This window comes from Rhinatrema bivittatum, chromosome 16 (assembly GCF_901001135.1).
Source record: "Rhinatrema bivittatum chromosome 16, aRhiBiv1.1, whole genome shotgun sequence".
Lineage (NCBI taxonomy): Eukaryota > Metazoa > Chordata > Amphibia > Gymnophiona > Rhinatrematidae > Rhinatrema > Rhinatrema bivittatum.
Window position 1 is genome coordinate 7,841,070 of NC_042630.1, and position 9,638 is coordinate 7,850,707.

Here is a 9,638-nt window from a genome sequence, read left to right on the forward strand (position 1 = left end):
CCACCCTCTTTAACATCTATCTAATTCCTCTCTGCCACCTCATCTCCAGTCTTGGAATAACTTTCTTTCTGTACGCCGACGACATTCAGTTCATCATACCTGTCACCAACTCAATAGAAGACGCTCTTCGCACAGCTGCCAAACACCTAACCACAATTAGAAACATGCTCAACAAGTTAAAATTATGCCTAAACATGAATAAAACTGAATGTATCCTCATTGGAAGAAACGTCTCAGACCAAACCATTGCCCACAACTCTCTTCTAATCAACAACATATCCATACCTCTAAAAAGCTCAACAAAGGACCTCGGCGTATGGATCGATAAAGATCTCAACCTAAAAACACACATAGCAGCCAAAACCAAGGAAGGTTTCTATAAACTTCATGTACTAAAACACCTAAAGCCGCTCCTCCACCATCAGGAATTCCGAACAGTTCTACAATCCCTGATCTTCAGCAGCTTAGACTACTGCAACTCAATGTTATTAGGTCTCCCCAAATCCACCTTAAAACCGCTGCAGTTACTGCAGAATGCCGCTGCAAGAGTACTGACCGGAAATAAAAAATCGGATCACATCACCCCAATACTAAAAAGCCTACACTGGCTACCAATCATTCAAAGAATTGAATACAAAACCCTGACGATCATCCATGACGCTTTACACAATTCAGTTAACTCCGCAGTCAGTAAAATGTTCCACCCCCACAAACCTCAACGGAACACCAGAACTTCTGAAAAACGTCTACTCGAAATACCCACATATCCCATGGCTAAGCTTACTAACACCAGAAATAGAGCTCTCTCCATAGCGGGGCCTAAACTCTGGAACGCCCTACCATGCTACCTCACCACTATCATCGAAAATAAATCATTCAAAAAAGAACTGAAAACCTGGATCTTCAGCCAGACTTTCAATGATGATTTAAGCAATCCACAATTGTGATGCCTCAAGCTTCCCATCCTTCTCCCCTCTTCTCTTCTCCGCTTACCTACCCCTTCCTCCTTCCATTACCTACCCCATCCCCCCCTCATTTCCTACTTTTCCCATTCAGACTTTCTTGTATTCAGAGCACGAGTTTGTACATACCTTCCTCGTTTTTCGTTTCTATTTTCTTTTTCGTTATTTGAATTAAATTATTTTTTAGTTATTCCTGTTACTTCCTTCTCCATATGCTAGTTGCATATACTTTTGTTTCTCAAATTGTTCTATGTATCATTGTTTCGTTCCAATGTAAACCGGGGTGAAGGCATGTGCTAAACCTCGGTATATAAAAGCTTCAAACAAATAAATAAATAATAAATAAATAAGTAAATTCATATTAAATAAACTTTTCATTAATGTGCTCTACCTTCTAATATAAATCAGTGCATCTCCTCCCTCTGCCGCCAACACATTGTCAAACAGAAGATGTGCAAGTCTGAGAACCAATTATTAGATGATTCATTAAAAGCCTAAGAATCAGGGAGTATTCCAAGGCTGGCGGGAAAATCGAGACATTTTCCAATAGACAGACAGACAGTAGATAGTATCACTTTCCTTCCTGGGGAGCACCATTCTCCTCAGAGAACTTCCTTTTAAAGAGACAGATAATCGAATCAGATCGGCCCATCCCATTTTAGCACGTATCCTCGGCAAATTCAGAAACCACTCGTTTGTTTTTAAATATAACACCACAAAAAGAACACTGGGCAGTAGATCACACCTCCAGGATTAAATTACAAAGAAGGATTATTCACATCTTTTGGGAAATATATTACATAATACTTAGTAAACTGGGAAGCTCATGATGTGCACACCATGTGATGCTGGAATTCTACTGGTTTAAATTCATTATGAAAATATTACTGTAAGGTGCTCAAGTCAAGACACCATAGAATTGTCATAATCATATTAGTAATAATAATTAATTTTACATATTTGTTATACCTTCTACAACTAAAATGGTCATTCCAAAATGGATTAGAACTTACAAGTAAACTTACATTACAAATAATAATAATAAAGCTTACTATTGTATGTCATGTTTTATGTTGCAGTCTTTCTACTCAAGTTGTATGTGTATGGAGGAGGAAGGAAAAGTGCAGAGGGTGTGCGTGTATGTGTATGAGGAAGAGAAATGTGGAGGTTGTGTGTGTGTGTATTGAAGGGGCAGGCAGAGTCTGGAGGTTGTTTGTATATACGGAGAGGGAGGGTGGGAAGTCTGCAAGTGGTATGGAGGAGGAAGGAAACGTGCAGAGGGTGTGTGTGTATGGAGGAGAGGAAGGAAACGTGCAGAGGGTGTGTGTGTGTATGGAGGGGAGGAAGGAAACGTGCAGAGGGTGTGTGTGTGTATGGAGGGGAGGAAGGAAACGTGCAGAGGGTGTGTGTGTGTGTATGGAGGGGAGGAAGGAAACGTGCAGAGGGTGTGTGTGTGTATGGAGGGGAGGAAGGAAACGTGCAGAGGGTGTGTGTGTGTGTGTATGGAGGGGAGGAAGGAAACGTGCAGAGGGGGTGTGTGTGTATGGAGGGCAGGAAGGAAACGTGCAGAGGGTGTGTGAGTTTGTGTGTGTATGGAGGGGAGGAAGGAAACGTGCAGAGGGTGTGTGTGTATGGAGGGCAGGAAGGAAACCTGCAGAGGGTGTGTGTGTGTATGGAGGGCAGGAAGGAAACGTGCAGAGGGTGTGTGTGTGTATGGAGGGCAGGAAGGAAACGTGCAGAGGGTGTGTGTGTGTGGAGGGCAGGAAGGAAACGTGCAGAGGGTGTGTGTGTGTGTGTATGGAGAGGAGGAAGGAAACGTGCAGAGGGTGTGTGTGTGTGTATGGAGAGGAGGAAGGAAACGTGCAGAGGGTGTGTGTGTGTGTATGGAGAGGAGGAAGGAAACGTGCAGAGGGTGTGTGTGTGTGTATGGAGAGGAGGAAGGAAACGTGCAGAGGGTGTGTGTGTGTGTGTGTGTGTATGGAGAGGAGGAAGGAAACGTGCAGAGGGTGTGTGTGAGTGTATGGAGGGGAGGAAGGAAACGTGCAGAGGGTGTGTGTGTATGGAGGGGAGGAAGGAAACGTGCAGAGGGTGTGTGTGTATATGAAGGGGAGGAAGGAAACGTGCAGAGGGTGTGTGTGTATATGAAGGGGAGGAAGGAAACGTGCAGAGGGTGTGTGAGTTTGTGTGTGTATGGAGGGGAGGAAGGAAACGTGCAGAGGGTGTGTGTGTGTATGAAGGGGAGGAAGGAAACGTGCAGAGGGTATGTGTGAGTGTGTGTGTGTGTGTATGGAGGGGAGGAGGGCTTTCCTATGTGCAATCTTTTAGAGCTGGTTGCTTTGGTAAAGGCGGTTCACTTTCTGCCTCGAACAGGGCTTTTTTTTTTTTGCCTTGACAATGCTGAGGAGCTCCAGCACTAAAACGTCTCTATTCTTTCATTACCTAGCTGCTACTTTTAGGTGTCAATACAGCGAGAAGGTTTTACATTTTGATTTGGATTTAACTGTGTGCAGCTCAACAAGAGAACACAAAAGCAAGAACCCTAAGTGAATAATAAATCCTGAGGTAACTTTAACAAAATCAATAATTTACTTGAAGATCATTTTAAGTGTTGAAGACTTCTTTACCCAAGTTCTCCATAGCCATTGGGAATGGACTTCAGAAATGAGAAATATTAATGAGGAAAAGTGAAGAGAATGTAGATTTAATACTAATTTAGTAATAGTGGTGGCCAAGTTGAAAAAGTATCTTATATTTTAAAGAAATAAGTAATATCTGCTTGCTAGATGTAAATATTTCATGAGGTTGTGTCTGCAGTTTACGGGCTGTATTAGTTCCCAGTCTCTTGCGCCCCCTAGCGGAAGAAGCAGAGTGTGTACTGAAAGTTTTGTGTCCGGACGCTCGGTTAGGGTTTCCCCACTGTGTCTCTCGCACAGTAATAAACGGCGGTATCTTCTATCTTCATACCTTTTATTTCCAAATACACCATATTGTTGGGATTGTCTGTTGTGATAATACATCTGTTCTTAGCCGTCTAGGCATACCAAGTGTTTCCATTTGCTGGGTCAATGCGCCCTACCCATTCCAGCCCCTTTCCCACTGCCTGGCGAACCCAATGCATGTAGACGCTGGTGAGCGTGAACCCAGAGGTTTTACAGGACAACGTGACAGAGTCTCCGGGTTTTTTCACTTCTGAATTCGACTGGACGAGCTGAACATCGGACCTGACACCTGGAAATAAAGACAATTTATTATTTTAAACACACATCGTTTATTAACGGCGATTTTTTTTTAAAGGTGAAGCCAAATGTCCCTTTGCAACCTCTTACCTGTCCATATTGCCATCAAGAAGATGGAATATATAAAAAACATTCTAATTGTTGTTCCCCGTTACAGGTATTATATATATCTCACGAAACGATATGAGTCACTGCAGTGATGTCCTAATTCAAAAGCAGCTTCGGCTTATATATCAGGGAATCCGAGAAATTTGCATGCGCTGCTTGTTAAAAGGCTCCACAAGCCATTCAGTGAAACCCACGTGTCGGTATATTTAAACTTAGCGGTTGTAGGGCTGTAGTTTTGCTTCTAGCAGGATTTCAATCATTACTTTATATTATAAAACCTTCATTTGTATACATGTAAAAAACAGGATATGACACCCCATTCCAAATTAATGCAGAAGAAACATTCTGTTTACAATTACTATGCAATTTCTTTAAACGAAGTCGACCGAAGTAAGATGGATTTACTTGTAATCGGTAAGATTTGCTGGCCAATAAATTGACATTTATTTAAAAGATTTATAACTAGCACTCTCCAAACTTCCAGGAGGGTGCAATCCCAGTACAAGAATTATTTTGCAGAGTGAAAACGTTTAATTTCCTTCTCTGTGTTAAAAAGAGTGCGTGCTGAACACTAGCCTTGGGGGGTTAAGATCATGGCAGCTAAAGTCAAGTACCCACTTTTATTTTGATTAATGGAGTCCATTCGCTCCCAGTTATGCAATTAGTGGAGCCTGGAATTCTAGATCTATAGATAATTTCAGTAGTTAAAAGCATACAGTTTGACATTGGAAATATGCTAATAATTACATTAACAACAGGTATTGTGATAGGGACAGTAGAAGGAAGCCCAGATAAAATGATCTCGCTCCTTATATTTTTTATTGAAAGCTGTTTTTGTTCTGTTTTTAGTGCCTTTTTCTCTCTTTTTTTGGCACACAAAAATTCTTCTGAAAAATACGGCACACTAGCAACCCATGTGGCAGGCTCATTGAATTCTCTGCTTATTCTAGAGCTGGTATTGCATTTGAACCTTAAAGTGTGTTCTCTATTCTGTCATCAAAATCACTAATAAAAATATTGGCTAGTCTTGATATTTCCTTTTTGATTGACAATGGCTGGGATTTCTGGGGAGCACTGTTCACAGCTCCTGGAGTGGGGATGTGGGGTTGGTGGTGGTCAGATTCATTCATCGTCCATAGCCTTACTCACCTGGGAACTTTGGTTGGAGACTCCTGTCTCCAACCAAAGTGGAGACAGCCACCAAGAAAGGTGACTAAACATGAGTGAAGTGCCTTTGGTAGCTCTAAATGAAAACGTACAGTGTCCTAGTACTAACTAGGATAGCCTGCATGGGGGAGTGTTTACAATACTAAACACCATTGCTATGAGGCCATCGGATCTGCTAGACAGCATTGGGGCACTTAGCTGTAGTTACAACCCTGAAAGACACTGGGGTCAACTTGTTAGGTTGAGTTGGGGACACGGGGAAAACCCTGCCACTTATTTTTATTTCACAATCTAGCAGTGTTCCATAAACCCGTTCCTCTCCAAACCTCAGGAAGACCATCACACATATCTTTGCCTTTTCCAGGCAGGGAAGAAGTGAATTTTAATTCCATTATGTCCTAAACTGCAGACAATGAACCATCCAATCACACCTTCAACATCATTTTCAAAGGGATTTAGCCAGTTTAGTAACTAATAACAAATATTTGGAAAATAGAAAACTTAGATAAGGTTCTCTGCCCTCTGTCCGTTTGTTCATTCCATCCCCTTTCAGAAAAAAAAAAATCTTGTTTTTAGACAGTTTGAGCTCCTGAGTAAAAAGTGTGCTGTTGAACAGTAGGGAAAGGAATCCCAACTGCATTAGTTCTTCACAAGCCTTTGATTCTGGAATTCAGTTTTGTTTTCTTTTTTTTTTTTTTTTAAAGTGCCCTCTTTTTGTGACTTATAAACTAATGGGCTGATATTGAGGGAACATCAGCAATTGTACAAGAAAGAAATGATATTCATGTTCAAGAAATTAGAAAACAGCACATCTCGGACATCATTTTCTTTCACTGTGCAATTGGAAAAACATGATACAATTCTGGCAGTCAGACTGAGAATGTGAGCAACTAGTAACACGCCTAATCGTCTCTGTGCTCATTTGTCCACAAACTCTAAAGGACCAGGATCGATAATCTAATAATGATGCTTAATATCTGTCTTCCAATCACTTACGGAATCATTATATTGAAGACTGCTTCAGAAAGGACATCCCTTGACCTTGGATTTCTTCTCGCCCATTCATGTGCTGCTGGCCATGATTTCACCTGCAAAATGTTATTATTTTCTGACTGTGGGACCTGTGATTTTTCATATTTATCTACAATACTTTGACCCATATTCTCTTCTTTCCCCCGTTTTGTATTTCCTTGCACAGTAAAATGTGAGAAGTTCCCCATATTTCAAATCTCTGGAATACAATAGAAAGTTTGATTGCGGGCCCTACAAATTTGGAGCACAATGTCAGAAGAGTTGAGGCTACTATCAGATCATAAATCATTTGTAAAAAAGTCTTTAAAACATGAGTTAATAATTAAATATGGCTTGAAAAAAAAGAACGGGGGTGTCTGTTCCTTTTACAGTATATTATGGATGCGGGCATTGTGTATAATACCATAATATAAGGTGTGCCTGCTAGGCATCATGATTAGCTAAGATCTGTGTTAAGTTGAGGTTTCTTGTTTGTGTATGTTTTTATTGATTGATTTTTTTTATTATTTGTGTGTCATTTGTAAACCGAACCTGCGGTCTAGAAATTATTTAAATAAATAAATAAATAAAATGTGACTTCTTAGAGATGAGAGGTATCACACACTTCCATTATGATGCATATATATCTTAACCATTCCAAACCTGTCTCAAGAAACGGTTTGGGTCAGGTCCGTGTTTGGGTCAGGTCCGTGGAGAAATTGGAGACTACAGACCATAGTGAGTCCCTAAGGATTTCAAAGCTTTAGTGAGCCTTAAAATGACGTATATTATGCTATCACAACGATATCGGCTCTCAAACTGCATGCATTCCAAGTACCTCAGTTTGTAAACAATACTTCAAATAATTGGTACACTTGGTATTCTTTAGGTCCTGCTTCAGGGGAAACCACTTGGCATTATTCAGTGACACCACGCAGTCCATACAAAGAGTTTAGTAGCTATTATTGAATCTTCACAATTTTATATCCTCGATCCCCGCTGGAATCGCGATTGGATTCCAGCGGGGATCGAGGATATAAAATTGTGAAGATTCAATAATAGCTACTAAACTCTTTGTATGGACTGCGTGGTGTCACTGAATAATGCCAAGTGGTTTCCCCTGAAGCAGGACCTAAAGAGGGCGGGTCCGAAACGCGATCGTGTTGGGATGTGCAGATAAGTACTGTTTATGAATGCACGAATTTTTGAAAAGTGACTGACCATCAAAACATGGGACTGAGTTGGTAGGAAAGTTGTGTGAGATAAAAATGAAAAATGAATAATGAAAAAAAGAGTTTTAAAAAAATGTGTGCAAAAAATACTTGAAAAAATATAAAGTAAAACGGACCAATTACCATGAGAGGGAGTCTGGAAAATACTCTGACTCTGTGAGGAAAGGTCCTACAAATACATGGTAGCGATATTATAAATGTCTTAAAGAATACCAAGTGTACCAATTATTTGAAGTATATTATGCTATTGCATAGTAAAATTAAATGTAATACAATGAAGGATTATTTGTAGGGTTTCCAACTGGTTCCAGATTTTCAGGACAGGCTAATCCATTCCTGGTTTTATCCCACTGCCTGCAAGGCAGCCCATGTAGTCAATGGGGTAAAACCAGGACTGGATAAGCCTGTCCTGGAAATCTGGAGCCAGTTGGTAAACCTAATTATTTGAGATATAATGTTAAACATGGAAGATAAGGGCATTGTTTTAATAATATAACAATTTGGTTGACAATATTGGAATCATGGTGACTCGTGGTCAGTTATATGGACCCCAGAGCAATAAGGGTCATTGTCCCCTAACCACCCTTCTAAGACTAGGATATAGTGGCCCCGTGGGCCCCCTCCTGCTGTGGGCCTACTGGCACTGTCTTATTATTTGAATGGTCAGTCTGCCCCTGATGGCAGGGGCCCATGTACAATAGGAAGTCCCTATTATAAAAGAAAAAAAAACATTGTTAGAAATATGTAAATATCGGAGCTATTTAGTGAGAGGCTAACTGTATTCAGTAGATTTAAATGATTTTACTGTTCTAGATCCCTGTCTCTGAGAGTAAGGGCTATGATTCTTGGTTGCCCCGAGCTGGGTACATCTAGGTGTGCAGTGCTTTATACTGGCTCCTTGCTTTGCATCTTTCATGAAGTAAAAATAATTATTTTTATTTAACCATACCTTTCTATTCAGCTTAAATTAAGAAAAAAATAGAAACCTTAAGCATTGCAATTACATCTTTTGGTTTCACTACAACTTGTTTAAGCTGTGGCTTTATTTAAATTTAAATCGGTGCTGTATGTACTGGAAGAGACGTTTAGTAAATCACAGATATGTCTTCTTTGGGATCTGATTGTCCATTTCACGAGGTAACAGAAAGCAAAGCCACAGACAGGACAGTAACCCTGCACGATTATTTGTAGGAGCCCTGGTTTCCTCCCTCACGCTGTGTGCCTCGCACAGTAATACGTGGCGGTGTCCTCGGCCTTCGTGCCGCTCATTCGCAGATAATATTCATTTTTAGCGGTATCTCTGGTGATGGTGAGACGACTCTGGAGTGACTGGGCATAGTCCGTGCTTCCACCATCTCTAATAAGTCCCAGCCATTCTAAGCCTTTCCCGGGGGGCTGCCGGATCCAGTGCCAGTAACAACAGCTATCGGTGATAGCGGTGCCGGTAACCTTACAGGTGAGTGTGAGAGACTCCGAGGGCTTCACGGCTCCGGGGCCGGACTGATCCAGGACAGTCTGCGAAAGGACACCTTGGCAAGGAAATACAAAGAATCAGAGGCATTTTTCATTATCGGGAGAGAATTAGAGCATCCGTAGAGTTCACTAAATACTCACAAGATGGAATTACTAGGGATATGAAAACCAGTAACAAAGTCATTTCTCCGCAGGAGGACATTGCAGCCTTTATTCTGTCAGCAGCCTGTGCAGCGCCGCTGCTGACAAACACCGGCGCTTCCCTTTAAACCGATCACCCCGCCAGGTAATTTGCATGCTGAATTCAAATTCATACAAGCAAGGCGAGCGTGCTGGAGGACTGCTTACCGGGAACATCTGTCTCTGGCTTTTTCGTAGCCAGGTACAATGAATGAATCCGCCCATATTCTCCATCAGTCTGAATAGTTATCCAACATTTTACAGAGTCA

General features: G+C 41.2%; 1 gene segment (V, D, J or C); it reads right to left on the minus strand.

Moving 5' to 3' along the window:
• Nucleotides 1-8,830: 8,830 nt before the first annotated feature.
• LOC115078821 lies at nt 8,831-9,415 on the minus strand. The segment is given in 2 exon segments: nt 8,831-9,245; nt 9,331-9,415. Coding segments are annotated over 2 exon segments (381 nt in total).
• Between the last annotated feature and the right edge of the window lie 223 nt (nt 9,416-9,638).